Source organism: Schistocerca americana, chromosome X (assembly GCF_021461395.2).
Source record: "Schistocerca americana isolate TAMUIC-IGC-003095 chromosome X, iqSchAmer2.1, whole genome shotgun sequence".
Classification (NCBI taxonomy): domain Eukaryota; kingdom Metazoa; phylum Arthropoda; class Insecta; order Orthoptera; family Acrididae; genus Schistocerca; species Schistocerca americana.
The window spans coordinates 774,221,893-774,238,570 of NC_060130.1; the positions used below are offsets into that span (position 1 = coordinate 774,221,893).

Here is a 16,678-nt window from a genome sequence, read left to right on the forward strand (position 1 = left end):
TAAGAGAGACATGGGAGCACATCCACGTTACTACAGAGCGAGCACGTACACACGTCGACCATCCACTGCAATTAGTAGCCCTGAAAACGGAGAAATGGGTGTAGTGCGTTTCCTTACAGTGGAAGGAGCGCGGGGAACGGAAATTCATCGAAGAGCGTCACACGTTTACTGCATGTTAAAGATCAGAAACGAGTTCTATATATTTGCTTTAAACTCACAAGTAGGCTGCCCATTTGAGTCTGTCGTCGTGTACAAGAGGAAGCAGAGAAGAGAAATTTGTATGGATGTACATGAGTGTATTGTAGTACAGCAGTATAGTTAACTTTGCGTAGTCAGGAAACTTTCAAAGACCTTTCTTGGCGACGCAAGACGCAGGGCAAAACGGGTCAATAGCCAGGCAGGATTCCAGAGAGGCAGGACCGTTGATTGTGCAGCAGCGAACACGGAAGCTATGGCTGGCGACACACTGAATGAGCTGTGCGCCTGAGCGACAAAAAAAAAAAAAAAAAAAAAAAGTGTGTGAGTTCTTAAGTGACCAAACCTCAGAGGTCATAGGTCCCTAGACTTACACACTACTTAAACTAACCTATGCTAAGAACAACACACACACCTATGCCCGAGGGAGGACTCGAAGCTCCGGCGGGAGGGGCCGCGCAGTCAGCGACATGGTAGCAGAACGACATGGCGACAGAGAGATATCGTCATAATGGTATCTCAAGGGATCCTGAGTTGGAAGCAACAACAAACATTTTGCGTACAGACTCTGCAGAATACGCCTACTACCGCTCCTGAAAGGTGGAGTTGAGATACATTTCAGACGGTGACTGAACAAGAAAAGCTGGGAGGATGGTTTTATTACCCCCTCGCAGTAGCAGAGCACACAAGCCCGTGTTGTATAAATCCTACTTCCGTTCTGGTGGCTAATCAGTTTTTAGAAATCCAGCCTGGAGAGGAGGCCTCCATCTGCTCGTATAGTCGCTTTAGATCTTCTATGGAGCAGCGAGTTCAGTCTAAAGGAACTTAGACGCTGTTAAGATGAAGTACCAATTACCGAGTCAAAACTGTCAGAGCTGTGGCCGCCACCAAGCAGGAGGTCCTCTGGAGGCTTAACTAGCATGGACAGGGAGCAGATCGTCACCTTTTTTGCAGTGAACACATAGTGCGTAGTGGGGTGATCACTCTGTTGTAGGAATAATTCAAAAGCTTAAATACTATTTACTGGATAACCGGTTTCAACACACTAAAGGTGCCATCAGCGGATCTGAATGTAGATAAACATTTATAAACCATTTGGATATAACGATACATGAGGCAGACCAGCTGATACAAAAACATTGTCACAAAAAATGAAACACAACTGCTCTCATGGTCATTCTTTTCCGTAAGATATTTAAAACCGAAGTCACAAGATAAAACTATTGGTACATGACCGCTGCTCGATTCAGATTCGATAATGGCACCTTTAGTGTGTTGAAACAGGTTATCCAATAAACAGTATTTAAGCGATCTTGGCTTTTAAATTATTTCTAGATCGTCATCTGTCGTCGTGGGTGTGAGCCACTGCTGCTGCCCGCCTCCATCCGCGTGGCAGACTTCTCACCAGTCGGGAGGCGACAGCACTCCACTCCAGGACTTCACGTACTCCGAGCAGAGCTGGTAGGCGCCTTTCCTGTGTGCAGTCTACGATGGGGTCACGGGAGTCGTGAGCATCATCTCACGGAAGCTGTGTGTAGGCTCACTCGGCGTTGGCGCAGCTGAATGCTAACGTAGGCCAGATCGCTGGCTTTGTGTCGTCGTTGCAGCTGAGTCAACGCACCGCCCAGCTGTGTGCTAACGGTTGTATTTCACGGAGGAACGCCACCGCTGTCCCCAACAGCTTTAGCTGTCTGAATGTAGGTATCTAAACTGTAGTATTCTGTGGACCATAAATGTTTGCAACTTTAATATTTCCAGAATGAGATTTTCACTCTGCAGCGGAGTGTGCGCTGATATGAAACTTCCTGGCAGATTAAAACTCTTCGAGTCTCGGTCGGGCACACAGTTTTAATCTGCCAGGAAGTTTCATATCAGCGCACACTCCGCTGCAGAGTAAAAATATCATTCTGGAAACATCCCCCAGGCTGTGGCTAAGCCATGTCTCCGCAATATCCTTTCTTTCAGGAGTGCTAGTTCTGCAAGGTTCGCAGGAGAGCTTCTGTAAAGTTTGGAAGGTAGGAGACGAGGTACTGGCAGAAGTAAATCTGTGAGTACCGGCCGTGAGTCGTGCTTCGGTAGCTCAGTTGGTAGAGCACTTGCCCGCGAAAGGCAAAGGTCCCGAGTTCGAGTCTCGGTCGGGCACACAGTTTTAATCTGCCAGGAAGTTTGAACTTTAATATTGTTTTAACGACTTAGGGCATCAGACAGGCACCTAATCTCCGAATTGACATGATCTGCATCCTTGGATGGTCAACTGTGGACCTCCTGAACTCGATACACTACCCACCGTTGCGCCCTACCCCTAGGGTGCTACAGCATATATAGAGCATTAATAGAACCGACAAACTGCAGGGACAGATTCCTGACTGGAAATAGAGAAAAAAAGTTCGATGATGCACCCTTACGACGGTAGTTGGCGCTCAAATCACGTGCTCTTTGTTTCTTGTTGGATGCAGGCTGTGTGATTGACGCAGCGTACTGAAAGCAGCAGAATGTTCCAGTATTCATATCGGGAATAAGCCGACATAGTGTTTGTGTACTGCCAAGGAGATGGAAACGGTCGAGAGGCAGCACGGCTATACCAAACCAAGTATCCTCACAGACAGCAGCCACATCACACAACATTTAAAGCCCGTTTTGGGCGTTTGTGTGAGCATGGGTCCTTTCAGACAGAAGAACGTGCAGGGAAGCGGCGGATTGTGCGTACACTAGATTTCGAAGCCAGGTTCTACAGGATGTTGAGATGAACCCTAGTATAACTCCAGGCAAGTGGCCTGCCAACATGGGCCAAAAGTACGATTATGTGTATCCTGCATGGTATAGCATCCCATAAGGCCGCTTTGAACATCTGTTGAGACGTGGATGCGATGCAGCTTGGTACTGTGTTCCGGGACGATTTGTTGTAGTTGCACGCACACCGTCCATTTCTGGACACGGACTTTTTTTCCCTCCATTTCTAGTCAAGAATCCGTCGCTGTAGTTTGTCGGTTCTATTAATGTTCACCCTGATAAAATCACCAATACTCAAATATGGTACGTCACTGCACTATATGTGCCGATATGATGTAACATTAATAATACAGACAAACTGCAGGACGGATTCCCGACTAGAAATGGAGGAAAAAAGGTTCTTTGAACATGGATTTTCCCTTGGTTGGAGGACTAAAATAGGGTCCGATTAGTCTCGTGATGCAAACTGAGGAGCTTCGTGAAAGAGGAAGTAGCGGTAACAAGTGTAATAACGAGACAACGGTCAGGAGACTGGGGTGCTGACGTCCCTCCATACGCATCTGCATGACGCCATTGGTTGAGGATGACACAGTGGTTGGACGGAGCCGAGTGGCCCGTCTTTGGTTTTGGCTGGATTATTCTTGTCCTTTTCATGTTCCATTCGCGATTGCTACAAGGGAAAATGATTGTAGGTACCCTGCTGTATTAGTCCGAATTCATCCAATTATAGCGTTGTGACTATTAAGCTGGGACCACTGAAGAGCCAAATCATTACGACCACCTATTTAATAGCATGTTGGTCAATCTTTGGAACGCAATACAACAGCGATTCTGCATGGTATATATTCACAAATACTTGGTAGTGTATCAGAGGTGTCTGGCACCAGATGTCAAGCAGTTTCGTAAATTACGGGCCGGTGCTTTGTGGGCGCAGGACTGGCGCCCGATAGTATGCCAAATGTGTGCCATCTGGTTCAGATCAGGTGAATATCATGGCAAAAACATCGACATGAGTTCACAATCATCCTCCTCAGACCATTGTAAAATAATTAGGGTCCTGTGACACGGCAGTTATTGTGCTGGAAGATACTATGACTGTCAGGGCAGACATGAAGCGTGAAAGGATGTCGGTGGTTCAAAATACTGTTCACATAATCCACAGCTATCATGGTGGCTTCGATAACTACGTCGCATGGAAGCCCAAATAAATGTATGTGTTACTTCCCCTAACGGCCTGCACGACTACATCCGATGTGTAACAAGAAACGTCATTCATCCAACCAGGCGACACGTTTTCAATCATCCACGGTCCAATTTCGATGATCGTGTGCCCATTGCGAACGTAATTGACGATGCTACTGAGTCAAAATAGAACACGCTTGCTCGTCTCCTGCGGAGCCTTATGTTCAGCAATGTACGCTGAACGTGTGCTCCGAAACACTTGTGCTTCTACCAACATTGTAAATGTCGTCAGATCTGTCGCAGATCGCCACTTATCCTGCCTTACAGAGCGGGCAAGCCTCTGATATCCACGTCTGTAATGTGACGCGAACGTCCAACACTTTGTCACCTACTCGTATTTTCACCATCCTTAAAGCACTTTACGCAGACGGCCACTATAGAAGCCCGGGAACGATCGACCAGCTTCGGCGTTTCGTGGGCGCTCGTTCTCAGGCGCCAGACCTAACGATGTGCCCTTTGCTCAAGTCGCTTATGTCGCAGGATTTCGCCATTTGCGGCCGGTATCGTCACTCAGATGATTCTTCCGTCATTCCTGCTTTGATTACAGTATATACTTTCCTCACGTGTTCGCATCCTCAATAGCAAGCATTCAATCCCGCGATAGACAGTGGTTGTAAGGTTTTCGCTCATCATTATATATATTGAAGGAATTAACATGTTTCTTGATGAAGTTTGGAACGTAGGTGCTTAAAATTTTCCGACTAAGGCAATCGGCAATACATAACTTTCTAATGATGTCGGTCAATTTGTCGGCCATTTCTGTGACGTGTTAACTCTGCCCAAACGGAGAGGTGGGGTTCAAATTCAAAATGGCTTTGAGCACTATGGGACTCAACTGCTGTGGTCATCAGTCCCCTAGAACTTAGAACTACTTAAACCTAACTAACCTAAGGACATCACACACATCCATGCCCGAGGCAGGATTCGAACCTGCGACCGTAGCAGTCGCACGGTTCCGGACTGCGCGCCTAGAACCGCGAGACCACCGCGGCCGGCAGAGGTGGGGTGTTCCATTCCTCCACTAGCGCGATTGACAACTGCTGGACAGTTGTTGGTCCATGTGTACATGCTGAAAAACGTCTTCTCATGCATTCCAAGCGTGCTCGATTGGATTAAAGTCTGGTAAACGGGCAGTCCAATCACTGAATATCCTCTAGTTCCAAAAACTTCTCCATCTGTGCAGTTTGATGCGGTCACTTATTGTCATATGTAAAAATGAAGTCAAAGCCGAATACACCCTCGAAGAAACGTACATGGTGAAGGAGTACAGTACTCACAATAGCGTCGACCGAAGAGTGTACAGTGTTCAAATATTTGGAGATGAGCACACGCATGCAACATTATGCCTCCCCACGTCTTAACAGTTGGACAACCAAAACGATCGTATTCGACAATGTTGGACGTACCCTTATATGTCGACAGATGAAAACACGTGACGTACCCAGGTACATAGTCGAACATGATCGTTTCGGTGGTCCAGGTGTTATGCTGTGGGGAGGCATATAGTTTCATGGCTTTACTGGCCTCCAGATCTTTGAGGACGGTACATTCGCTGGTCAACGTTATTGTGACTCTGTAAATCTTCTCCACGTGTATTTTTCAGGGGTGTATTCGGTCACTACTTCGCTTTTATGGATGGCAATGCGCGACCGTATCGAACTGTGCAGCTACAGTAGAGGAGCTCTTGGAACTAGAGGATACTTAGGCGACTGGACTGGCATGACAGTTTCCTAGACTTAAATCCCATCGAGCACGTGTGGGATGCTTTGGAGAGACGTATTGCAGCACGTCCACACTCACCAATGAGCATCCAGCAGTGGTGGAGCAATAGGCCCCATCACAAGAATTCCTTACCAACCATAAATCCAGCATGGGAGTATCTTGCAGAGCATGCACTGCCGTCCGTGGTGATCACACACCCAGTTAAGAACCACGTCCCACCTTTTGTAATGTCCAGTCAATAGCGGTGACTTCAGTGAATGTCTTTGAATAAAAGTGTAATTTCTGTTCGTCTCATTGTGTAGTTATCTGAGTTGCCTTCTGCACTACACTGCAGCAGTTCTTTATATGTACGGTCCAAATTTCATCGAGCTGTATTACTTCTTCAGTCCGGAACCACGCTGCTGCTACAGTCGCAGGTTCGAATCCTACCTTGGGCATGGATGTGTGTGCTGTCCTTAGGTTACTTAGGTTTAAGTAGTTCTACGTCTAGGGGACTGATGACCTCAGATGTTAATTCCCAAAGTGCTTGTAGCCATTTGAATCATTTTTTGTGTTACTTGGCAGTGATACATCATGCGAAAGCTACTTTCGTTCTTAAATTTTGCACTCCATTGTAGATGGCGTTACTCCTGTCTGCTTTACAGGGTTGCGTTAAGATATTAACCATTTTCATTTAGAACGTTTCAGATAAGCTGTTTTACTCTGTAGCTTACAAAATAATAAGTGGAAGAATACTTATTTAGATAGGGAAAAGTAAGAAATTTACTCTTTCTGCGGCGTTACGAATATTGTTTATTTAGTTATTTTCCAGAGCTATAGAAATTAGTTTTAATTTTTTAAATAGTACTTTTTGTTTGTAGTGTTGCTGGCGTATTTAAACCAACTGTGTGTAAACCAATTACAATTAAATTTCTATCGATTTTACTTAGTGAGCTAGAAACATTCAAATTTTTAGATATGGATACCGCACGCTTTACATAATCATTGGCTTTGTATAGATATATGTTGGGCGAGGGAATGTTCATTCAAGTGAGGTGTACAAACGGGTATCCATTTTCGGGAATGCCTAACTCAGTGGAAACCCCAAGAAAATAACTGCTCTCGTCAAGTGCATGTATGAAAACTACACATGCCAGATTCAACATTAAGGTCTGCTTTCAGATCCAATAGCAGTGAAAACAGGAGTTAAGCAGGGCTGCATGCTCTCACCGATACTTTTTTAACATAGTACTTAATCTTGTAATGGTGCAAGCAATAGATAAAGTGAGAGGAATAAAACGGAGCAATGGGACACATCTAGAAGACCTAGATTTTGCAGATGACCTTTGCCTTCTATCCCACAGCCTCAAAGACATGAAAGAGAAGCTGGAAGATCTGAAATCTGCAGCGAAGGAAGTTGCTTGAAAATTAACGCCCAAAAAAACTACAGACATGCGGGCAAATGATAACAGCACTGCAGAGCTTAAGCTTGGGAGCCAGATAATTGAAAAGGTGGATAAGTTTTACTACCTTCGAAGTATGATTACCTCAGATGGCGGTGCAACAGAGGACATTAATAGCCGCACCAACAAAGTAAGAGGAGTTTTTACAACTCTACGCTCTATCAGGAGATCGAAGGAAATATCACTGAGGACCAAATTGCGGATATTTGAAAGTAATGTAAAATCTGTGCTCCTTTATGAATGTGAAACATGGAAAGTGACAGAACAGTTAATCCACAAGCTGCAGAAATTCAACAACAGATGCCTGAGGAACATCCTGGGCATACGGTGGCCAAATGTCATCTCTAACGAAACTCCTTTGGAAAGAACAAACCAGAAGCCAATTGAGCTGCAAATCAGAAGCAAGAAGTGGAGATGGTTAGGACATACTCTTAGAAGACCAAATGAACATATTGCGAGAGAAGCACTTGACTGGATCCCGCAAGGACGACGGAGACGAGGCAGGCCCAAAATGACATGAAGACGGTCAGATGAAGCAGAAGGCCATCAACAAGGAATAGGATGGGAAGAAATGAAGATACTAGCAGAAGACAGAACAAGATGGCGATCCCTTGTTGCAGCCCTATGCTCCACATAAGGAGTTAAAGGAATTAATAATAATAAACAATAACTCAGTGGCTTTGTAAACGACCGGCGGACGATATGTCAAGTTGTTGGTGTCACGGAACGACAAGCGTCAGCTATGAGTTGCTCTGCTTCCATAAAACTACTTGTTTCTTGAAGTCATTGCTCAGAGTATGAAAATGTAATGGCTGGTGGGGCTCGTAACCATGATATCACATGGTGAAAGCCATAGATGCTTCATTTGCATTGTGTCGGGATTCGCCGAGCATCAGCAAGACGTCAACGTACTCGCCAGATGTGTATGCCATGTTATGTTTATTCTGCGTCAGTATCCGTGGCAGATGGAACGTCGGTTGTGAGTGGACTCCGATCGGCCTTGTAAAGGTGCATCTACAGTCTAACCGAACATGACCTTAAACAGAACATCGAGGAATTATTTCGCTCCGTGACACCACAAGCTTTACATCTCGTCCGCAGGTGGTTGAGAAGACACGTTGAGTTGAGCGTTCAGGAAAATCGGCACTCGTTTGAACACTTCGCTTAAACGAACATTCCGCTACTAGAGCATCCATCTGAACTCAGTTAATTACGTACAGCATGTTGCATCCACCTGTAAAACTTTGAACGATTGTATCTTCCTAGCTACAACTGAGAGAAATTTGATTTGAATTGATTTGTACACGGTTGGTTTAAACACGTTAGTAACATGACAGGAAAAAAATAATGTTGCGTTTAAAAAATTATGAATCGTTTCTGTAAGTCTCTGGAAAATATGTAAATAAACTACGTTCATAAGTCCGCAGAAAGAGTAACATTTCTTACGTTTATCTATCTAAATATTCCTTATTTACTGTTTTGTAAGTTACAGAGAAATATACCTATCTCAAGAGCCCTGTATGTAAGCACGTAGTGCACTTCTAGATCTACATCTGTACTCCATAAGTCACCTTGTGGTGTGGCGGAGGGTACTTTGTGTACCACTGTCACTTCCTCCTTTTCCTGTTCCTGTTGTTAATGGTTCACGGGAAGAACGATTGCTTTTAAGCGTTCGTGTAAACTCGAATTCCTCTAATTTTACATCCATACTTCTTCCGCAGTATATGAGGACCATACGCTCTCCAATATTTGACAGTAAATCACACCGTGATGCAGAACGCCTCTCTTGCAGCGTCTGCCGCTGGAATTGGCTGAGCATCTCCGTGACGCCTTCGCACTTTCTAAAAATGGTTCAAATGGCTCTGAGCACTATGGGACTTAACATCTATGGTCATCAGTCCCCTAGAACTTAGAACTACTTAAACCTAACTAACCTAAGGACATCACACAACACCCAGTCATCGCACTTTCTAAATAACCTGTAACGAAACACTCTGTTTTTCTTCTCTGTTTCTTCTATCAGTTCTATCTGGTACGGATCCAAGACTGACGAGCAATATTCAAGCGTTAGTCGAAGATGGTTTTGTAAGCTACGTCCTTTGAGCATGGACCAGACTTCCTTAATGAATCTCAGTTTGGCATCTACCTTAGCTACTATTAATTTTATGTGGTAGTTCCACCTTAAATCGCTCCATACACATACTCCTAAATATCTTATGGATGTGACTGCTTCAAGTGATTCTTCTGCAATCCTGTAACCATACAGTACCGGATCTTTGTACTGGTTTACGTGTAATACGCTACACTTGTTTATGCTGAGTGTCAGCTGCCAGTCCCTGCACTAAGTGTCGATTCTCTGCAGGTCTCCCTACATTTCACAACAGTTTTCTAGCGTTACACTGATCTACCAGAACATTATGACCACCTACCTTATAGCAAGTATTTATACCTTTGCCACAGATAACAGCGGCGACGCGTCATGAAATGGAAGCAATAAGGCCTTGGTAGCTCGCTGGAGCGAATCGGCACCCCATTTGAACAGACATGTCACCTAATTCTCGTAAATTCTGGGGCGGGGCCGATGAACTCTGACGCCACAGTCAATCAAATCCCAGATGTGTGCGACAGGGTTCAGATATGGCGAGTTGGGGGGGCCAGCACATCAGTTCGAAATCGCCACTGTGTTTCTCGTACTACTCCATCACACTCCTGTCCTTGTGACATGGCGCATTATTTTGCTGAAAAATGCCACTGCCACCAGCAAACATGATCGTCATGAAGTGGTGTACGTGGTCTGCAACCAATGTACGATACTCGCAAGCCGTCATAGTGCCTTTCACGAGCTCCACTGGACCCATGGATGCCCACATGAATGTTCCCCAGAGCACAATGGAGCCGCCGCCACCTCGTCTACGTCCCGCAGAATAGGTGTCAAGGATACATTACCCTGTTTTAACATTGGCATGATGAAGAACGTATCGGGATTCATCAGATCATGCAACGCTCTGCCACTGCGTCAACGTCCAGTGCCGACGGTCACGTGCCCATTTCAATCGTAGTTGCCGATGTCGTGGTATTAGCATTGGCACATGCACGGTTCGTTGGCTTCAGAGGCCCATCGTTAGGAGTGTTCGGTGCACTGTGTGTTCAGACGCAACTGTACTCCGCCCAGCATTAAAGTCAGATGTTAGTTTTGCCACAGTTCGCCGTCTGCCCCGTTTTACCAGTTTTCCGAGCCTACGACGTTCGACATCTGTAATGAGTTGTGGCCGCTTAACGCCACGACGTCTGGACGTGGTTTCGCCTTGGTTTTGCCACGTCTTGAAGACATTCATCACAGCACTCCTCGAATATCCGACAAGTCGTGCAGTTTATGAAATGCTCGTGCCGAGCCTCTGGGCCGTCACAATCTGCCTTCGGTCAAACTCAGATAGACTGTGTGCCTTTCCCTTCTACACATGGCTAGCATGTTCACTGATACTACATGCAACGTGCGTGTGTCTGACTAGTAGGCATTCCTCACCAGGTGACGCTGCTATCCCCTGGATGGGTTTATATCGATAGCATGTCGGTGGTCATACGTTCTGGCTGATCAGTATATATAACAGCATCATCAGTGTAATGCCTCATGGACTACCGACGTTATCCACTTGGTCACTTACATATACCGTAGAAAGTAATCGTGCACTAGCACTCCATTAGGGTACATTCGAAATTACTTTTACGTCTGAAGACTTCTTTCCGTTGTGAATGACATTCTATGTTCCGTTTGCTAGAAACTCTTGTCCAGTCGGAGTCTAATGTTCTGTACGCTTGTATGTTGTTCATTAGGCGTCAGTGTGGGAGCTGTATCGAACACCATTCGGAATTAAAGGAACACGCAATCAAACAGGGCGCCTGTATTTACGGCTTCCTGGATCTCGTGGACGAACAGAGCGGACTGAAATTCTCACGATCCCATTTTGACGTTGGTTGCATGGTGTCTTCGTGTTATTGCAGTTTTAATAATTAGCAGTGCAAACGATTATATAATGCAATATAGTGTACACTACAGATTAAAATGGTGGCTGCTGTGTTTGGAGACGAAGCTGGAAGGCGCACGGTAGGTAGCAGCTATAGTGCGCGTCATTTACGACAGCGGCCGAGTTTAGGTTCATTCTGCGCATCTGACGTCACAAAACACAGTCAGCCCATGAACACAGAACGACGTTGCCAGAGCTCGACTGCAGTGCAGAGCACGGACGAGTGGCTTCAGTTTTAGAAACGTTCAGTCATAAATAAAGTAATTGACCAAAAGCAATGTCTTGATAGCAGACTTTCTTTTATAGAAAGTTGGAAAAAGCATTCTTTATACCAATTGCTTCATATTCTATTAATTAATTAAACCAAACAAGCGATAAGCCTCCTAATTCAGGCGATAGCAAGGGAAGGTGTTTGTATCATTCTCACGAACCGCTTTTTAGCAATAAAGAACAGCAGTAATTGTTTATTTCCTACTGTGCTTCGACGAAACGTGAATAATTCATAGTCATACTAACAGTGTTTGTCGGTATTTTGCGTCATATTTTGAAGTCCTCCAGTAGTTCATTTGAACAAGAAGCTGCATTAGCGTAATGGTTAAGGTGTTTGGCTGCTACGCAAAAGGTTCTGAGTTCAAATGTTGTTCGCTGGTTAATATTTTCTTTATTTAAAAACAATATCAAAGTGTCTTACTTCATGAATTTTATTCGTTTGAATGTAATTTTTTGAAAATTCTAGTGCTTTGTCTCTTCATTATAATCATAATAAGTTTTCGGTTTTTCTAATTTTGTCCTCCAATATATCTTTTCACAGCAATTAAAAACAATGAAAAGGCACACTTACAATATTCATGTTATCTGTTTTGTTTGTATATCTTCTCTTCTGCAGTCACTGTTTTACTATTCATATTGAGATATATTCTTTGCAACAGTATTAAAAGTATTATTTAGAGCAGAATTTCTGCTCGTATGTTGCCGAGCTACTTGATTGTCTGACGCAATTCTTTGCTTCGATGCTTTGGCAACATCATCACATTCAATGTATTTGTCAACCGATCTACGTTTTGGCAAGCATTTACTGTCCTTTGTGACAAACACAAATTGTTTGAGCACTGCACCTCACTGACAATATATTTAAGTTTCTATGTTTTATTACGTCCACAATTCAGTTTTGTGTACTTCGCCAATTTTGTTTTAATCAGAACTTTTCAGAAAAAAGGGAAATGACTCTGGTATAAATAAAAATTTTATTACAGTCACGAAAGACGGAATATTTCTCAATATTACATATGACACCTATCTGGTACTTGCATTAAATGAGATATTGTTAGACAGTAAATTTTATATGAAATTTAGTTATCTTGTCCACATTTCATTCTCAACATTGTGGCAACTGAAATCGACCATAGGGAAAGTGTTGTGTACGTAGTTCCGCGTAGTCAGCACGTACACAACTTTCCCTCTAGAGCGCGCCCCGCTAAGCACAACAGCGCAGGCGCAGCGCTCGTCTGTCTCCACACTACGAGATGGTGCTGCCATAGAGACGGACCAAATTCTGCTTCCGCTGATCCGTGTATTAATATGTAATGCAGCCAATGAGATTGCTGCTAAAGTAGAACCTTTTCTCCTCGCGGATCACACTCGCGCAGTGATACATGAACGCACGCGGTATTATAACGAGTGTACAGACCTCCGATTAGTCAGTCTGCATTTGTCTGCACCAGTCTGAACCAGTCTACATTTGTCTGTACCAGTCTATAGTCAAGTTTCAGTCTGTGCCTAATAAGATTACCATATTCCTGTACAATGCCATGAAGATACATGTATAGACACTTTTGTCAAGTATCAGAGATATATGTGAGAATAAGATTAACGTACCAATATCAAAGGAATTACAGATTGTCAATTGTAAATAGCATCCAGGACCAAGTTAAGTAATTTTTATGCTTGTTATTATTTTAATAAATGCTGTGAAAATTAATCAAGTTCTGTTTAAAGTTAGTCACCGTCAATCTGCTACTCTAAGCGTGCAAGTGGCATTTCTATCGTCTGACCTAACAGCAGAAGATAAACACTCTACGATAAGACCACTAGACATATTGCTGACACTCGCCTACTTCGTTAGAGCGAAAAGTCAAATAATCTGATGGTGTGTGTACTGAAGGTCTTACAGTACGCACACCACAGAAAGTATACGCTATGGACTTTTACCTCTGCAAACTCTTCAAAATTTCGTGCAATGGTTTACTACACTTAATGCTGCACAATAACTGCGTTGAACATCGAAACAAAATTAAGTCATTTATGGGGGGAAGGTATCAGTCAAGAAGATGTGTAAAAATCAAATTTTTGGGCCAAATAATTTTTTTTGAAATCGAATGATAAGTGTGTCAAAGCAGTCGGAACACCACGTGTCAGCACAGGCGAGCAGTGCAGTGATGACAAAATAGCGCACAGCGCGGAATGCGGGGAGCACGTCTCTGCAGCAGCGAAAGGGTTAATGCGGCCGTGGTGGCTTTACTTCATAAACTGCGCGCTCCCCCCTAAACGTAAGTTTGAGAACTATACTAGACTATGGCGCTGCTTCTGTTGGCGCGTGCGTCGTTTGCAACTGGCAACGCAGCAATCTCCCGCGTCTGAGCGGGCATGCGCGAGCCGCCAAGATAAAAGAATTCAACTATAGTACTGTACTGACCTCGAGGCGGCAGATCCTGTGGCGGGTACTGGGGCGGGTAGGGGTACACGTCGACGGGCGGCGTGGGCGGCGGGTCGGTGCAGGCTGCCCCGGTCTCGCGCTGGTAGGCGCTGAAGCGCACGTCTCGCAGCAGCCGCAGCTCCGGCGGCCTCGCAGACGACAGCTCGCACACGCCGCCATCAACCCGCCTGGCACACACAGCACGTATCACAGAGGCAAATGCTCGCTCACCGCTCCGCATCAGTCTCTATCACTAAACATCAGCTGCATCTAAGAGATCCGAGACAAAACAAAGGATACTTAAGCTTCAAATATTCCGTGTGCTGCTTACCGACATGTGTAACCGTACTGCTGTGCTGTATGTTTATTTATTCGTGTGAAAATAATCAAACTTCAGCTTACAAGGTACATAGGTATACATACGCAACAGCACTTATAAACTTACTGGTAATTTAAAATTTGAAGACATTTTTACATCTTCCAGGACATAGTTTACATTTATGTAGGCTAGGGCTTTTCTCAAGGACGCGGATTTACCAGTGGGTGTCGCCAAGAAGTTGACCCCTTAAGGACCTGTACCACCAAGACTTTATGGACTCCCTAAAGTCCACAAAGAAGGAGTGTCGTTACGCCCAATTGTCAGCAACATTAGGTCTCCTACATATTTGCTGACCAAATAACTGGCAGAAATATTAAGCTCTAACGTAGGTAAATGCCCTCATCACATTCGGAATTCTATGGATTTCGTAAAACGTCTCGAGAACTTCAAGCTGAAAGACTCAGGTAACCTGGTGAGTTTTGACGTTGTCTCGTTATTCACCAGGGTGCCTCTTCAAGAGTCAGTTGAGCTCATTGCACAGAAATCTGATGCTGTGGCCTTCACCACCAGACATGACGGCGCCTAGAGTATCAGCAACCAAACTGACAGCCTGCAGCCGCGGGTTGTCCTCTTCGCAATCACACCGAAGCACTACACAACCGACAGGCAATATTGATGAACGGCCACAACAACAACAACAACAACAACAACAACACAGCAATGACACCAGCGGCCACCAGAGGCCACTACCGGCCCACATAAACATAAAGAAGAGGTCACTGCAGATTCTGAAACTATTTTCACATGTCAAACCACGTGATGGAAAACAGTTCCGAGGTACTCATCCGCCGAAGCGCTATAAAGGCCGGCGCTCGGCCGCACATCGGCAGTTAATCGACCGCCAGCAGACGTGGATAGCTGCCGCCCCAGCATCCCGGCTTGGATCTTCTCGCTGATCTCTGGATTAGGCTTGGTATATCAGAGAAGTCTCTGGCGGAGACTAGTAGGAAATTATTTCAGTTGTTTTCTATATTATTCTTGTATGTAGTTGTGATTCGAAGACGGATCAGTGTTTTGTGTTGGTGTTATACTTGGAGAATTTGTTTTGGTTAATTGAACAGTCCAATAAATTGTTTCCGGACTTTGATCGTTAGTTTCTTCTGCTCACGCTGACATATCATTTGACGAGAAGACGACCGACCTTTACAGGCACGTTCTGACCTCCACGTATTTTCTGTTTAATGGAGAATATTATGAGCAAACAGAAGGAGTCGCAATGGGGAGCCCACTTTCGCCTGTGGTCGCGAATTTCTATATGGAGTACTTTGAGGAGGAAGCTTTTGCGTCATCCAAATGGAAACCTACTTGTTTTCCACATTATGTTAATGACACATTCGTGATATGGCCCCATTGAAGGGACAAGTTCCTAGACTGCCTTACACACCTGAACTCCATACATCCGAATATCTAATTCACTTCGGAGACCGAAGCAGAAGGAAGTTTACCATTTCTGGACGTCATGGTCAAAGGAAGAGCGGATGGCATCCTGGGCCATGGGATGTACAGAAAGAAAATGCACACCGACCAGTATTTGCAAGCAAATAGCTGCCACCACCCTTCGCAGAGGAATGGGGTACTAAAAACACTGGTGCACAGGGTGCGCACCATCTCGGACGAAGAGAGTCAGAGAGTCTGCCCCATGAGCTGGAACACCTCAAAACTGCATTTCGGAAAAACGGGTACTCGGAATGGCAGATCAGACGCGCTCTCCGCCCCACCTCTACAGTACAGCGTGTGGAGATGGACGAAGTCACGGAGGAAGAGATAGCCACCGCCTATATACCGTATACTGGCGTACTATCGTGGAAAATTTATTTATTTATTTATTGTTCCGTGGGACCAAATTAGGGAGATGTCTCCATGGTCATGGAACGAGTCAATACATGAAATTTTAACACGATATTAGAAATAGATAAAATGAAATGTAAAAAAAAAAAACATATTCAGGTGACAAGTCGTAAGTTTAAATAAAGAAAATCAACAATGCAACACTGGAATTTGCTTAATTTTTCAGCTGTTCCAGGAGCTCCTCGACAGAATAGGAGTGAGCCATGAGGAAACTCTTCAGTTTAGACTTAAAAGCGTTTGGGCTAGTCTAAGACTTTTGAGTTCTTGTGGTAGCTTATTGAAAATGGATGCAGCAGAATAGTGCACTCCTTTCTGCACAAGACTCAAGGAAGTGCATTCCACATGCAGATTGGATGTCTGCCTAGTATTAACTAAGTGAAAGCTGCTAACTCTTGGGAATAGGCTA

General features: G+C 44.6%; 1 protein-coding gene across 2 annotated transcripts in view; it reads right to left on the reverse strand.

Annotated features, from left to right (window-relative positions):
- Positions 1–16,678, reverse strand: part of LOC124555265 — a 516,239-nt gene that overhangs the window by 135,744 nt on the left and 363,817 nt on the right. For both annotated transcript variants that reach the window (XM_047129133.1, XM_047129134.1), the window contains one exon: positions 14,046–14,233. In XM_047129133.1, the coding sequence (XP_046985089.1) occupies positions 14,046–14,233 (188 nt within the window). The remainder of the gene's footprint in view (positions 1–14,045; positions 14,234–16,678) is intronic.